General features: G+C 35.8%; 2 protein-coding genes across 2 annotated transcripts; both read right to left on the reverse strand.

The window, feature by feature from the left end:
- Nucleotides 1-1,919: 1,919 nt before the first annotated feature.
- Nucleotides 1,920-7,131, reverse strand: LOC132546892 (fatty acyl-CoA hydrolase precursor, medium chain-like). Its single transcript, XM_060210620.1, has 3 exons — nucleotides 7,074-7,131; nucleotides 3,428-4,985; nucleotides 1,920-2,655 (listed from the first exon to the last, which is right to left on the reverse strand). Exons 2-3 carry the CDS (start codon nucleotides 4,975-4,977, stop codon nucleotides 2,481-2,483), a joined length of 1,725 nt encoding a protein of 574 aa, XP_060066603.1. The 5' UTR covers nucleotides 4,978-4,985; nucleotides 7,074-7,131; the 3' UTR covers nucleotides 1,920-2,480.
- Nucleotides 7,132-13,101: 5,970 nt separating this feature from the next.
- On the reverse strand, nucleotides 13,102-15,325 carry LOC132546893 (carboxylesterase 1D-like). Its single transcript, XM_060210621.1, has 2 exons — nucleotides 13,785-15,325; nucleotides 13,102-13,532 (listed from the first exon to the last, which is right to left on the reverse strand). The coding sequence occupies exons 1-2, from the start codon at nucleotides 15,323-15,325 to the stop codon at nucleotides 13,358-13,360; spliced, it is 1,716 nt and encodes a 571-aa protein (XP_060066604.1). The 3' UTR covers nucleotides 13,102-13,357.
- Between the last annotated feature and the right edge of the window lie 1,976 nt (nucleotides 15,326-17,301).

Genomic DNA, 17,301 nt, shown 5'->3' on the forward strand with positions numbered 1-17,301 from the left:
TCATTTACATGACCAATTATTTCAGACTTGTGCAACTATTACCTGACTCTTGTGATTATTTCATAATAACCTTAACAGAATGAGGGAAAATCACTTCTAATTAGTCATACACATCCTCACGGATTGTGAACACAGTATCAATATAAACAACCCAAACATATTGTCTCTCGTAGATAACATCTAACTACTTAATATTTATGTACGTTAAAGCCGATTACTTTTACTGATTTACTGATACATCAACCACCTGCTACTAGAGTATTCACCGTGTATTATATATTGATCAATGAGTAACGGAAGATATGGTGTGCCACTGGTCCCTAGCAGGTCGAGGTAAAGAGAAATTTCCTCCATCGCAAAGCTAGAAGAGAACCGTACCCCTGCACAGTTAAAACATATCACACAATGCTTCTGTGTTTCCGTGTACTTCAATTCACTTCACTTCACTTATTTATTACCTGGAGCATTGCAGTTCAGCACTTCAGAATGACATACAACATATACAGGTATGAACAACAAATTTTCTCGTCCACGACACATCATCAATTAGTGTAGAGGGAATTGAACATATTACCCACGTACCATTTAATTATTTCTTTTGTATTTACCCATTATGATAAATTTGGAAAAAAATTTAATTAACTGAGTCTATAACAAGAATATTTCTACTTAAACGTTTCCATAAATCCGCATGTTTTTAACATTTAACCATAAAATGAAATTCATCTTCTATGTCACTACTGTTACATAAAGTGCATATTCTGTTATTCCATTCTCTATTATTATACCTCCCAATTTTAACATTCAGTTTGTTAGATGTCCTCACTGATATACTTGTACTGGAAACATTGGAAGATGCGTTTATCTTATCACTACACTCTTGTTTAAAGATATCGAACAATCTAGTTTTAATAATATGTTTATAATATAATGAAGTTAAATGGTATCTTCATATTGTCATATGTACCCCACACTCAATACAAAAAGTACTCTGGCTCAAAGATGCTCTACCTTAAACAACCTACAAATAAGGCTTTACATACAATATGCAAAACATGTTTGAAATGATTAATCAATAACAATAAATATGCGAAGAATAAAAATGGATTTTAAACGAGACATTTGGAATGAACTTGTTGTAGTGTCAGTCAATTCCAGATTGAATTTTTCAGTCATGGGATGTCTAGGGCTGTTGTGTCCATGTCGCTATATGGGTTACCACTATGAATATTTACAATGGCATGAGATTACAGTTACACATGTGCAAACAGTGATATTTACATAGCGTAAAATTTGCATTATCAAGGTATTCAAGTTGAAATCTGGTACAATTTTTCACCCCTACCTTCGGGATTCATTTTAACATACATTATTTATAGCAAAGGTAGCACCCATTAGACCTTTTTCTACATTTCTGTTGACCCATAAATCTATTGAATTAGATAAAATTTAGTTTTATTAGGCAACGACTGAAAGATGTATTTTGCAACGAAAAGGAAAACTTACAAATGAAAGTTTTAGTTAATTAAATACATCAGACAAGATATTGAGAATTCATCAGATGTGTATGTTTTTCAAAGTGTGTTAGCATTTTTAACAGAGTGAATAAGACAGCGACTTATATACAAATATAGAATTACATAAGTAAACATTGAATTAACAAGCATCATACAGTTTTTTTCCTCCATCTAGGACTCGTCAGTGGGCCTGAATTTTGAAACCTAGGAAGTCAATGAGAAAAGTCCAAAGCCATCGGAACAGTAGTCCTATTATTAATAAATTTCGTATTTTTCCTATTTCTGATAATTTTCAGAATAACGTCAAGTACAAGTGTTTATTCTTAACTATTTATTGTATATAACACTAAATTTGCATGGACGGCTTCACAGCTCTGATCCGCAAAAACTAAAATGTGTAATTTTACCTATCATGTACAAGAAAAAAGTATTTAAAATGAGAAGTTCTCCATATTGAAAGACACTACTATAATGCTAGCTTGATAACAATAGTTTTCTTGAACGGTTTCAGAGTTCTGATCTGAACAGCAACCTACCCCTTGTCAAGGGGCTGCGATGGTCGAGTGGTGAAGTCGTCCATGTACATCATGTGCCACAGGTCTGGGTTTTTTCTCCGGTAACTACGGCTTTCTTCCACCACTTAAACCTGGCACGTCGCTTTCGTAAAAAATAGTACTTGAAAACTTCTAACTATGCATATCACAAAAATCCAGATCTAATGCTGAGTAGTAGGTCAAAATATCCAATCTTCTTAACGTTTTCAAACAACTGATCAAATATCCAATTAACCTCAACAGAAATAAAGACGTATTATTGAAGATTTACATGGAGCCCTGTCAAATGATAACGGTTGATAACACCTCAAAATTTCATTTGATTTCCTTAAAGCCGTACTAGTATCAGTACTGAAGCCTTGAGCCATCTAGTTCCACGAGAACGGCAACGAAGAAGGACAATGAATGGCTACAGTTCAGTTTTGACATTATTCTTGATTTTGTTCGGTATTTCCTCCAAAAGAAACTTCATCCTCTTCTCGTACAAGTTCCGACCTGGCACTGGTTCATATTTTAACTCCATATAGTCCCGACCTTCGGAACTGAATGGTTTCCACGGGACCAAACCATCTCCATTAGGGTCCCTACGTTAGATAAAAACTTCATTTAATATATATCGTATAAAAAAAGATAACAAAACATGCGACTGAACAATTGAAGTCTTTACCGAACAGACTGCTGACAGAGAGAAACCAGCATTAAGGATGTTTACAGTGGAATTAGTCATTAGTTATTTACTGGATTTTCCATAGGACACAAAACAGAATATGAAAATTCAACACATAGCTATCATTTGATTGTAGTTTTATGCTAAAAATGTAGAAAAGTTTTAGAAACGTCCTACCTTAAAAAAGATTAATTAGAATAAAGCTATGATCAAGACATTTCAGTATGTGATACTGACTTGCAGATGACTTGTAATCTTAAGTCAAAATCTGAATTAGGTGAGGTATCTTTTTATGTAAATAATATATAGTTAATGTATCTATGATATTTTTTAGAAACATGAAAATTAAAAAATTGAAAACGCTAATGCTTCATTCGAAATGTGGTTTGTAGTTATTTTGATATCAAGTATTTCACCAGACACTGTTAATTGAACCTTTATATTTTAATATATATGATATTCTAGATACATTATCTATGACGTTATAACAAGGGTGATTATGCGATCTTTTGTGCGTGCGTGACGCAAGTGCGTAAATGTGTGTGTGTGTGTGTGTGTGTGTGTGTGTGTGTGTGTGTGTGTGTGTGTGTGTGTGTGTGTGTGTGTGTGTGTGTGTGTGTGTGTGTGTGTGTGTGTGTGTGTGTGTGTGAGTGTGTGTGTGCGTGCATTCGTTCATTTCATATCCATACCCTGTTTTTGCGAAGTTAGTCCAATATCGAGCAAGGACGTCCGAAAAAGCTCTGCCTTCAACAGTAGATAACGATTCATCCAGTTCGTTCAGACCTGACGGTCCGAACTGGTAAAGCAGCTCGGTCGCATGCCCTGCCCCTTTCATCCACGGAAAATGTGGTGCCATGTAATGGAAATTGATTGGCTGATTATATAAGTATTGGTAGGTTCTAGGTGAAGCTTTGCCGTTAGCATGAAAACCTAGAAGTTGAACTGTGGGAGAAACAAACCATGTGTCCGCGTGCAAAATTGAAATGCTTCTTGCTTGTTCTGCCATATCATCAGAAGAATATTCTTTACAAAGTAAATCTGAAACTATGGAATTATTGCTAAACATTTCCCTTGCTAATGTTGGTGCAAAAACGTCACACAACACAGCCGTTGGCATACCTTCAGTCATGCTAAAATTCATCGGTTTTTGAAGCCATCCTAAAAACATTGCAATTACCGAGGCTTCGTTGCTAGTTGTACCAGCGATCATATCCAATGATCTGAAGTAAACTGATTCCTTTGAGGTTGGGTCATTCAAACTTTCTAAGGGGGATCTTGGAAGAAGCTCCCCATCAATGGTTGGCCAAAGTAAGGGTGATACAGAGAAATAACCGAAAAATTGCGTGCCTGGGTCCCTTTGAGCATTCATTAATTCTTCAGCCGATTTGAGCTTGAGACAGTCTGCAAGATCATTGGTGTTGACATCTCCATCTGTGTCTGGTAGACATCCAACAAATTTCCCTGTAGCTTTCGCAGCTCTGACAGGATTTGGTGCAATGCCCATAAATCCTACAGCAGACCCACTCTGAACTATGAAACGTTGAAAAAGGCCTGCAGTGCTTGGAATCACAGACAGGTACGATGCTGCGAAACCACCGGCCGATTCGCCAAAAATGGTTACCGATTCAGGATCACCCCCAAATGATGCTATGTTCTTATTTATCCACTTTAGGGCTTCGATCATATCCCAAAGTCCATAGTTACCAGGCATAGCGGAGTCCTCAGTGCTTAAGAACCCAAATATTCCGATGCGATAGTTGATGGTTACTACTACAACGTCCTTCATAGCCAGGAACGACCCGTCATATGTAAATGTACTTCCCATCATAAAAGCACCACCATAAATCCAAACCATTACCGGTTTTTTCACTGTAGTTGTCACCTCACCTGGAACATAGATATTCAGCTGCAAGCAATCCTCGTTCACTTCTGCATTTTCTGCTTTTTCCCATAGTTCTGCAAATAGGGATTTATCTTGCATACAAGAAGGTCCAAACACAGTTCCATCAAGGATGTCCGACCAGGGGTCTACTGGAACAGGTTTCTCAAATCTTAGGTTGCCAACTGGAGGTTTAGCGAACGGAATATTACGAAACTGCACAATATCCGTACCTTGAGCAGGGACGACAACACCCTTGATGGGACCGGATGGAGTGTTGACTATAGGGAAAGTCTGACATGATGTAAATGTAATGAAGATGGAGAACAGGATCGAACGATAGAAGAGGATGTGGTTCATCTTGATCCCTGTAATTAAAAACAAATTATTTATGCGTCTGATACTTTTTCAGTCAAGGTTAATCAAACGGGCAAAATCCTTTCTTCGAGTTCTTTTCTAGGTTAATGACATATTAAAACTGCATCATTGAAAATTAATTAATTCTTGTCTCGAAGGCATCTTGATACCCTATAAATGGTAATTGAAATCACTTCTTTTAGCGTGATTTACATACCGTTGAGGATGTCTTTACCGGTAATAAGTAGTAAAATATAAATATTACTGGGGTCCTGTGACACATGATACAGCATTTTATTAAAAAACAAACATTTTTAAAAATTAAACGATTTTTGTTACACGAGTTATGTATTTATAGGGAAAAAGTATTTTGAAAGAAAAAAAAAGATTTTTCTCAAGTATAATTTATAAGTATATACAAATCTCTAATCTGAGCTTCGATGTCTGGAATCGTTACCCGTCACTTCGTCACAGCACACCATTTCCATATGAATTATGCCTTCGTTTGCTATTACCTAATCGTGTCATAGATGAACGTCTTATGCATATCATTTTTAGGGTTATATAACATATCTTAGTTCTATGAACTGAAAATCATTGTTGGGTTCTCCAATGTCCCATCAACAGATATCGGAAGAATCAACCCCGACTTCATAGATTGTACTACAATAAGTCACCTTATGAAATAGAGCAGACATGTGATAGTCTTTCTCTGAGGACCGATAAAAACAGCAAAAAAAAAACAAACAAGCCTATTAATATAGTTGTTATCTTATTAAGATTAAAGGACAGGTCTTGTTATCACACATTTTCTATTAAATATTGCATGCAATATTAGAATGCTTTCAATCTGGCAAATACCCGCAACAACAGTTTGAGTAGGAGTGTCAGAAAATTCACGACCACATCCGTAGCAAAATCACTTGACTCCTGGCTTCCATGATTAGAACTGAGAATGTAGGTACACATGTATATGTAAATACCCTTATATGTTCTGCGAAATTGAAAACAATTACACAAATAGGAAACTTATTACCAGAATGACCTGTTGTGTTGACATTTCAACGGAACTTTCATATTTATCACTTTTTATCCCTGATATGCCCGTGTGATACATGTACTGTTTCCCTTTGTCAAAAAGTGCACGGTCTGATATGTAGTTATTACCTACCCGAGCTGCTTGTGAGAAATGACACTGTTATTATGCAATAAAATTAATAAAATCGAAATTGGACCTAAAATGATTCAAAGAAAGACGGGTATGTGTGTTCCATAAGTCGATTGATTACGTTTTTTCCCCAATTTTCGATAATTTTAAAAGACCGTAAGCCGTGCATTGTTTTACAATCTACCCTACCCTGTTTGAATATAGACTCGTCTGTAATCAATATTATCGACAAATTTACAAAATACCTCATTCTGATCAGAATTTTATCAGATATCTTAAACTCTGTTTGTTCTGGGTGTGAACAGACAGGTTTATCAAGATCAAACAAGGCATATACATATGTACATTGTATCCAACGTTTCGACGTAACATGTCCTATATCTTCGGTGCAATCTACCTATTTTGGACCTTCAATAGGTCTAAATAGCCAATGGGGCGTATTTTACAGTGAATATATAACATGTTTAAAACGAAAATGTGTGCATGGACACTTGTCTTAGTATTTTTCTATTTATCATATGCGTAACTACCAGAACCCGGGGACTGGACTGTTACAATCCACTCTCCAGTTACCCCTGCGACTAACTGCAATGTCAGTTATATCCTAGCGACAGCGGTCACAGTTAATACGATTAGTCAGGTCTTTCATAACATTTATGAAGTTTCATGTATACTCAGAGATGTGACAGTATTTGATTAGTCAACTATTATTATCGATTTACGTAGCTGAGCCGCTTCGACAGTCGCAATTTCCGGTGACATTAATGATTGACCTCAGTAATCTACCAACGAAAGTCAATCTGTTAAAATGTTGGCAGTAATGTAGATAATATCTCCGTTATAATTTATTGTCGTTATATATGTTCCGTACCGTGTACGACCATATATTATTCTTCTCACCAGTGTATGTGTGATGATAAAGAACACTTACCAGCTGAAAGTAGGTCACTGGTGTGGTAATCTGTGTACACTGTCTCAAGTTAAATCCACAACTGGGTACCGAGTACCGGATTGTATGGCTTTTGACGAGTCATTGGTCGTTGGCATGCTATCAGGAATTACCTCAAGTCCAGTTATTGAGTACTCACTGCATACGATTTAAAATAAATAAAGTTACGGATATGTGTTTACATCATTGATCAGCTGTCTTAGAGAGGTTAAGTGCAGTGGATAGCTGTACATATAAAAATGTTATAAATAAAACTTTGTAAAATGACCTATTGTTTCACACTATACGCATGACGGAGCGAAATAAATTAATTTTAATTAATCTGAATCTAAAATTGAATGACATTGTTTACTCTCTCCGAACGATAATGATATGAATTAGTGTTTGGTCGCTCCTATTTTATTTCAGTTTTTTAACGTTGTTAATAAAATTGTTGTGCAGATTTTAAAATTTCATAATTAACAGAAAATACACAATTTTAACAGTTATGAAAAGAATATCTAACCATTTAGTTCATTTAACAACAAAGTTTGAAGGCGATGTGACGTCTCTTTATCTATAGTATTATGTATTTCTGCACATAATTACTCTTACACTAGTTTTATAAACAGTGCGTGCTCTTTCAGTTTGTTGTTGCAGTATAGGTGATTGCATAATAATTTACATACATGTACCTACATGCATGTAACAATAAATCAAAACAGAGAGGATATCCCTGAATTTCTTGTATTATAGGACACACCCAGAGACCGAATTATAATATAGATTTTTCCACTAAAATACAGAAAGTATCAAATGTAATGTAAAAGATAAAAGCATTTACCTAGGACTCTAAACATTTACTTTTATTTCTGAATGACTTTGCAGATTGGCCATCTGTAGGTTCTATTATCACAAGCCTTGTGACATAAACAATCGCAGATTATATGTCTGTCAGTTATATATGGAGGAAGTACAATTACTTACTACAGCAATATATATAAACAACGTGCTGTAATATAGAAAATACATCTTACAGTTTGCTTTGTAGTTATTGGTCTTTGGATTACACCCCATACCCACCCCTCTTACTTAAGGTGCATTATCTTAGTAGTAAGCACATAAACTCTGGATATTTTTTTAGTTCATCACAACATCACAGTACCACAGTATACTATACCTGACTAGATTGGATGGTCATCGATCGAAGTCAAATGTCATCCTTGATCACTTTTAAAATGTGTAAAAATATATCCATGAACCTCTCAACGAACTTAATTCATGCTCATATCATTAAATTACACCATTAAGTTCTGGGGGGTCCATGAATTCGGGTTAGAGGCGCGCAATATATTCAAAACTGCAAAATCAGATTTAAGGAGCACCCTCAACCTCCCAAGAGCCGAGAGCGAGAGAAGGGATCTCAACTTTACTTTCCTCTGACGATCATGCAATGCAAGTACAAGCCTGCGAACAATGAACAAATTATTCGAAAAAAATATATGTTCATACACATCAACAAAGAATGAAGATGTCTTAAAGAATTTATTTTAATTGCGAGTAGTGCTGTTCGGAAAAAACTGTTTGAAAGATTAATCTGTGCTATTATAAAACATGTATTCGACAGGATTTCGTGACTACGCAACACGCGTTAACAGCGAAAAGGTAGACCGACCGCCAGAAACGATTTGTCACTACGGTCACAGAGTTCTGGTGGTTTTAAAGTTACAATGGTAAAAAGAATGTTCCGTTGTGTCATATTTTTTTCTGTTCCCGTCTAGACAAATAGGAATATCAAGTTCTAATGCATATGCTAATCTTGTAGACACAATGTTCTTTTAATCAAGAACGAATCGAAAAAATCGGGCAGCGTGTTGAAAAGTCACGTGTTCATATCCGTACTTTCTTGGCGACAACCATTAATTAGATATTTCTTTCAGATATTGGTATAAGTGATTTTGGCTTATGGAATAAGTAAATCTAAAAAGTATTATATTTTTGCTAGGGCCATATTTAAATTCATCAATTTGCTAAATAGAGTAATTTTATTAAGTAGTGTAAGGAACATTGTTATCAAGATGCCTGGTCGAATATCTGCAAGCCAGCGAAAGATATGTTAACATTTTATTCAGTTTTTAAACGATTCGTCAATACTTCGAGTACCACCATTTTGTTATGCATTTTTTTATTCTGCGCTGTAGGGTTGATAAACTCAGTTTTACTTCCAACATATTGAAATGCTTAAAAATCCTTTTTTTTTAAATCATACCAAAAAATGTCACCTATAGACTTCATTCCTTCGATGTCGTGTTTTATTTATCGGTTGAGAGTGGTTTCAAGGCTGTTTATTCTCGAACCGGTCAAGGTCAGGCGCGAGTATGAGGTGATCACTGTTTGATTTAGTGGGAGATTAATATGAGAACCTAACCTACTTAACCTTAAGGTTTACTGATCGTCACAGAACAGAACGGAACTTCTTCGTATACTCTGTAAGGATATCAGTGAATATGCTGACACAGAAATGACTAACGTCACGCTGCATTACTACTCCTAGCATGGTTAGGCAGTTATACATACTCCAATATATGTATGGAATTTGACACTTGCATCAATGGAATAGTTATGTGAAACAATTGTATAAGAAATACGAAATAAGAAATTATCAAAAAAAGATGTTTCTACTGGCATTATGAAAGATTAAAACCATTACCCATTTCAATTGTAAAACAGACTTTAAGATAACACAAAATTAAACTTAAACGAATAATCCACAGACGATCGATTTTTTTTTTTTTTTTTTTTTCATGTAGAAGTTTTTCTCAATTTCACATCCATTTAGGTTTACTCGGCTCAAGTAAAGACATGTCAGAACCTTAAATCAATATAAGCTGTCAATGCTTCACTTTAACACTATGAAAGAGGTAAATATCGAGAAACAAGTGTTTATCGGCAATCTAGATTATGACCCGATAAATGTATACACACCAGTAACACAAATTGTTTTCCCTATACTTCACGTATTCAATGCTGCGATACCTTATATAAAAAGAGCAACAAAAATTACCAATATTTCAACAATCCGCAGTTTTTCAATGAATACTTCGAGTATAATAGTTTGGTTAAATATTGTTAATGTGAAAGATATCAGATCTGCAGGGTTGACAAATCCCGTTTTACTTACAATTAAGTTTACCCGGGGCTAGTAAGGACATGTCAGAGCCTTAAATCAATATAGACTGTCAATGACTCACTTTCTTACTGTGGCAAATGCAAACCTCGAGAGACAAGTGTTCAACAGCGATCTTGATTTTGACCCCATAAATTTATGCATACTTGTATTACAAAATTCTTTCATCCTATACAACAGGTATTCAATGCCGCGATACCTTATATGAAAAGAGCAACAGGAAAATACCAACATGTCAACATATTCATATTACAAACACTCAAAGCACAAGGAGAATCAGAACATGTGTTCCAGAAGAGTTAGTTTCATCGACGACGCACGCTATGTAAATCATGGTTAATCCAAGAAAGTAGAGTCACGTTCTCAAATAAGAACAATGTATACAACAACGGAACCAACATGAAAAACCTAATGAGCATCACACACGTCCATATTTATGTCACACAAAGAAATAGAATATTTTTTCAATGAAATCACTATGATGACCTTAAAACTTCGCCATAATTGTCAGCAAGCAGCATATTTTGAAACCCTGTGTTACGGGTCCATCAGCTGACGATAATAGTAATAGGTCCTGGAATATCGAATCAACTGCGACATGCAATCACCAGAGGATGGAGATGCAAGGATGATGCTATCAATTAATATTGAAATCAATACGCTAATCATTCAGCTTGGCAGAAAGATGTCCATGTTGGTTTCATTGTAAATCAAGATCGAGATAAGTGACCGAAGTGGCTTTCCAAATCTGGTAGGCACATATGGTGGAAGTAAAAAATAAATATAATAAAATAAAATATATCTAGAAGTGAAATGAAAAGACTTTGCAAGGCCTTTATGCCATTTTAATTAGCTCTTCGATAAATTCAGCCTCTTATGAAAGAAAAAAAGATCAACCACAGAGGGGCACAGTTAGTTCCCAATGTGTGCCAATTGTCTGTTGGAATATCTTACCACAAAACTCGACGAAAATGTTGCCGACGTGAAACTCGATCAGTATTATGATTTCGTCACCCATTTATTTCTTCTTTGAGTTGGACATATTTTTCATGAAATACGCTTTAGTATAGTTCATAACCATATATTTGTACCGCCATTCATCTTTCTTGAGGAATAAAGATCTAATAACGAGAAAACGTATGACAAGAACCAGCAATATATAGTTGTTTTATATGGTTTCTTGTCACGTAGATACTGAAGCATGATAAGCAAGTTTTTCTTCGTTACTCAATGTATAGGTGCGGTTTCCTTCTTTAACAAGCAAATCTAATCATTTTTGTGTACAGGAAATGTATTTAATGTCTGCAGACAAGGATCCAAATATTGCGCGCGTTGTCTGCAGGCACTATGACATAGCTGACATGTAGATCTTGAAATGTACATTTTCTATCTGTAAATTCCTCTAAGAGAAAAGGACAGAATAAAAGTGAACTCAATGAAGCATATTTTCGATTCTTCCCTTCTCTTTCATGTGTTTTAATGGACTCCCTTATTAACTTGAAATTCCAATTCCAATTAACGGACGGGGTTTCACGGTATGTAGGACACTTCATGAAAAATTCAAGTCACCAGTAACTATGTGCCCAGTTGGACTGTAGTTATAAGTAGAGATAGAACAAGAAAAAATGTGACGGTAAAGTTCTCCTTAGGTCTTGTACATTCAGTTATTGCAGGGTGTGGTTATAGCTGAACAGTTTGAATGCAATGGGCTTGAAGTTAATGTGGGAAATTACAGGGATATTTCTGCCTTGGGAGTATTATGAAATGTTAGCTTCAACAGACCCCTTGTGCAAAATATTGCTGATGTTTATCTAATTAAAATGCGATGGAGGAATTCCACTTCTAATATCTGGTTCACAGATTCATATAACAAGTTTGAAATATTGGAAAGTGGGGAAAAACTGTAAAATCAAAGCTTTGTTTAGGTTTGTTAGACAAAGCTAATGTTAAAATAAAAATGGTGAGCGTGTAAGCGAAATTTAGCGGTAAAATGAATCGTTATTCAGCGTGTCACACTCCAAGGTCAAATCACATTCATTGTCTATGTATATACTATTTCAAAACGTCACTTTCCATATTATGTTATGCTGTGCCTGTCATATGAGTTACATAATTTACAGATATTCGGACATTTTATGACCACATTACAACAATTTATGGAGGAGCATAAGGACCACGCAGAGAAAAAAACAATTTCGTTTTTTAGTGTTAACAACTTGAAACTTGAAAACAGGCTCGAAACTCAGCTTACACTATCTGGCCCCAGTTTCACGAATCTTCCTCAAAGAAATCTTAACTACTATAAAAGAGCATTACATAAGTTTAGGCAAAGCTTAAGTCTAAGACAAATTCCTTAACTTGCGTAATGTTTTCTATGGCCAATCGTAAGTTAAGGAAAATCCCTTAAGTTACGGAAGATCCATGAGAGTGGGGCCAGGTTACATTGTCGTGACAGTAGAATGATTGCTGATGAAACGACATACATGTATTTACAACATTGCCTCTATTTTTCGTATTTTAGGGTTAATAAAATGTTCGCAAGTTACACAAAATATCAAGATTATCATGTTTATATACGGTTCTATAATACATTATGCCTTAAGTCAATTGTCTGTTTAAAGGCTTATTTTCCTGTGAAACTACACAGTTACAGAGTTAAAATATTTTCATCATGATATCAAAAGAAGATCACAGTATTTTTATATTAGTATTTCATGCTTTAATTTCTCCGCTACAGTAAATGATAGAGCGTTCTGTTATAAAACAAATATATTTCGACAGTCTACAAAGAAAGTTTACTGGTGTATGAAATGGCACTGTTAATATGAAAACGAACTACCATAATGATAAACATGCCTCCCCACAACACATAAATCATAAATAACATGATCTTTATTTTCAATACTTGGTTATTAAAGATTCACATGGTTTAACTTGATTTCTCTACTAACTACGAGACCCCAAGCTCAGTTATAACACTTACTAGGATTTCACACGATATAGCTTGAGTTCACTTCTCACTACAAGATATAAAGTTCAGTTGCAACATTTTCTAGGAATTCACACATAATAACATGATTTCACCTCATACAAAAACAACCTAAAGTTCAGTCTTAACACTCTTGCTAAGCTTATTCGGGATATCCTCAAGCAGCAATTTCATGCGCTTTGCAAAAACGTTTTGTTCCATGACAGGTTCTATATTCAAATTCATGTAGTTATGTTCGTTTGGACCAAAGGTCTTCCAGTGAACGAGGCCCTCGCCATTAGGATTTCTGAAAACAGGCAATGTATATGTTTAGTCCAAGCTGACGTATGAACTGTGGCAGTACAAGAAATTAAGAAATTATAATTAGGAAAAAGCAAAGCATCAGTGTTATGTGCCAGTAGTTGAGTTCACTTCAATATCTTGCAACAGGTCAAAGATCAATAACTATATATTGTATTTGGTAATTTATGTGTGAAATGTTTAAATATGATATTTATGTAAAAAGTCTAGATATACTAAAAAAGACCTTAAAACCTACCCATTTTTAGCAAAGTTGGTCCAGTAGTTCACAAGAATTTCTGTCAGCGCTCGTCCCTCTGTACTGGATAATGATTCGTCGAACTGATTCAATGTTCCCGGACCAAAAAGGAACAATAGTTCAACTCCGTGTCCAGCCCCTCTAGACCATGGAAAACTGGGAATTATAAAGGGAAATGTAATATCCTTTGTAAACAAGTATTGGTATGTATTCGAACTAGTCTTTCCTCTTGAATGGAAATCCAGTAATTGTTTAGTTGGAGCCACAAAAGCAGTGTCAGCAAACAAATTTGATATGCTTCTGGATTGCTCTTTGATGTTTTCTTCACTATACGCTTTACATAGCATTTCCGGTACAATGGTTTCATCGCTGTATGCTTGTCTGGCAAACGCAGGGGCTAAATCCTCACACAATACAACAGTTGGAATACCTTCTGATAAATTGAAGTTCCTGGACTCCTGCAGCTGCATGATAAGGAATGGCAAAATTGAACCTTCATTGTCCGTCGTTCCTGACATCACATCAAGAGATCGAAAGAAAACAGATTCTTTAGATGTCAAATCCTCCAAGCTTTTGTAAGGACTTCTAACGAGCAATTCTCCGTCAACAAGTGGCCACAACAGCGGAGCCACTTTTAAAACTCCAAAGTCCGTTGTACTAGGGTCACTCTGGGCTTTAAATAAATCTTCAGCAGATTTTTCCTTCAGACAACCTACAAGAGCTTTCTTGTCAACAGTCGAGTCGTTTTCAGTGATACATCCAACATAGCTACCAACTCTCTTGGTAAGTCTGAATGGATCATGTACATCCCAAAACTCACTAACTGAAGCTCCACTCTGGCTAATTACGCGTTTAAATAGTCCTTCATTGCTTGGAATAACTGATAAATAGGAAACAGCGAAGCCTCCTGCCGATTCTCCGAAAATGGTAACCGATTCAGGGTCGCCTCCGAATGATGCTATGTTTTTATTTACCCATTTCAGTGCTTCTATCATATCCCATAGTCCATAGTTACCTGGTAGGGCGGCATCTCCTGTGCTTAGAAATCCGAAAACTCCGAGACGGTAGTTAATACTGACCACAATGACATCTTTGAGTACTAAAAACGACGGATCCAGGAACCAGCTATTTCCTATCTGAAAACCTCCGCCGTGAATCCAAAACATGACGGACTTTTTCTCTGATGTTGAAACCGCCCCTGGCACATATATGTTAAGTTGAAGGCAGTCTTCTGAAGTAATGTTATTTTCTGCCCTTTCCCACATCTCTGGTAAAGAGTGACTATCTTGTATACATGAAGGTCCGAAAACAGTGCCGTCTAAAGTTTCCTTCCATGGTTCAATGGGAACAGTCTTCTCAAATCGAAGGTTGCCCAAGGGAGGTTTAGCATAAGGAATATTCCGGAACTGAACTATATCCTGTCCGAGAGTAGGAACAACAATGCCTTTGATTGGACCGGAAGGAGTGTTGACTACCGGGAAAGACTGGGAGGTAGCCCCAGCTAGCAATGATGCAAGCCATACAATCTGGTATACAGCCATGGTCGTCACTATGTGTATTCTGCAGAAAAAAAAAGCGATTTCTGTTTCCGATTGACTGTATCAAATGCAGTTAAATCTAAGGTAGTAAATATCTTCCTATGCTTATCAAGTCTGTTGTTCTGGAGTTATTTGAGAAATCAATATTGTCTTGTTAACTTTTCACAGGTAAACAATATCACATTTTCGTGAAAAAAACCTTTGCAGGCTTACATGAATGAAAAGGGACAACAAATCAGCTTATACAATTGACAAACCCGGGGTACAAAACCAGAATCTTGGAGGTGTCATTTACAAGTAACACTACGTTCCATGATACAATTTCATTTCCATCGGCGTAAGCAAACAATGCATTTCAAATTACTTTATCAGATGTCTAACTCAATCCTCAGCCGGAGCTAGACAGTGGAGCAGTGGACATCGACAGCTAGGTTTCCGCCATATTTTCAGCCGCGGAGTAACTTGAAGTTTAACTCTCTCTGAACGCTTTACATCATTACGTCTGTTAGTGACGCGAATAAGTAACATTTTCTATGTGAATATGAAAATAAATTTCCATCGCACTGCGAAGTTATAATGAGTGAGTAGTGCCCGCGAAAAGCCTAGTCAGCTTCCTTGTTTTATAAGTATTCTAAATATGTCAGTAATTTAGCTACATGTATTTTGCTTGTGAAAGTGTAATAAATAGAATATTCAGTAGTGTCGTCAGTAGTTACAAATATCTTTCACTGGTGTGTTTAGTATTTTTAGTATATCTGACGTAAAAGATACTAAAATATTAAAATGTGAAATATATTTGTTATTACTGAAGACACGATTATGTATCCTCAATACCTAGTGTCAGCAGAATCAGGGACACTGCTATAAAACACACATACAGTACACACGTAATAAAATGCCGTCTACATAAAATACACGCATTTATTGCAAGCAGAAAGATATCAACATAAACAAGATAATGTCTGTGTCACTGTTGCATAAAGCGCTACATTCTAATGCGTCTGTATCGGTTGAGCTCCTTATGTTGAGTCACTAGGTGGCTGTGAACGTCATTAAACAATACCATAATATTCAAAGCCGTTTTTCTATACTGGTTTTTTTAATTGTAAAATGTATAAATCATATTGCTTACCTCTGTTGCCGTAGTACCCCACTCTTCTTTTATCTGGGTGTTGAACTATGGATATCTGCTTTTATCTACAGTTAACTAAATCACCACACGCGTATGTACACTGTAGCAAAGGTATGTTGTGTTAGGAGCGCTGCGTGATTTGATCAATCAGAGCAAATCTCACGCACACTTTAATCGAATAGCTTATTCATACTACTCGTATCGTACGATATGTTACTGCACATCAAAATATTTAATATAAAATTCCAAAATTGTATAGTTTTTGATAATACCTTTTAAAAGCGGTTTATAAGAAATTTAACCAGTTCGTTTCATTTGAAAACGTAAGCACATATAAAGCACGGGATCTAACTCAAAGACAACCTGTGCTAGAAATAGCAAGCGACATGTAAGACCTATGTATAGACAAACTGGCGTATCACGGTATATGAGTAACACTAATTGTTGTCTGGAGATGGTCGTATGTAGTATGCGTACACCTACATCGCTACCACGAGCAACCCCGACGGTTTTCGTAAAGGGAAGACGAATTATCTTTCCGACTACTCAATATGAAGTAATGATGATACCACATGTTGTAGGAAGAGGGGAAGACAGAAATGAGGTCAAAAGAAAGAAATGTCTGTGTTATCAACTAAGGAATAATTACAACCTTATAACTTGTATCACAGTGATAGAATGCTTTGTTTTAATTGCTTTTCTATCAAGTGTTCTAAAAATTGAAACAAAAATAAATTCTAACTATAATAGCACTCATGGCAGTATACAATGAAATGCCGTTATCGGAGGACATGTGATAATGAATTGGTGACATGTAACCATTTTTACATACATTGTCGAAGTGCTA

This window comes from Ylistrum balloti, unplaced genomic scaffold, assembly GCF_031769215.1.
Source record: "Ylistrum balloti isolate Yb309-2 unplaced genomic scaffold, AGI_CSIRO_Ybal_v1 Utg369920, whole genome shotgun sequence".
Taxonomy (NCBI): Eukaryota; Metazoa; Mollusca; class Bivalvia; order Pectinida; family Pectinidae; genus Ylistrum; species Ylistrum balloti.

What these genes read in the sequence shown, in the direction of transcription:
- LOC132546893 (XM_060210621.1), bottom strand. Translation starts at nt 15,325, where the DNA reads ATGGCTGTATACCAGATTGTATGGCTTGCATCATTGCTAGCTGGGGCT. An exon ending in ACCAACTTTGCTAAAAATGG is followed by an intron (nt 13,533 to 13,784) that starts GTAGGTTTTAAG and finishes GCCTGTTTTCAG; the next exon opens with AAATCCTAATGGCGAGGGCC.
- LOC132546892 (XM_060210620.1), bottom strand. Translation starts at nt 4,977, where the DNA reads ATGAACCACATCCTCTTCTATCGTTCGATCCTGTTCTCCATCTTCATT. An exon ending in ACTAACTTCGCAAAAACAGG is followed by an intron (nt 2,656 to 3,427) that starts GTATGGATATGA and finishes TATCTAACGTAG; the next exon opens with GGACCCTAATGGAGATGGTT.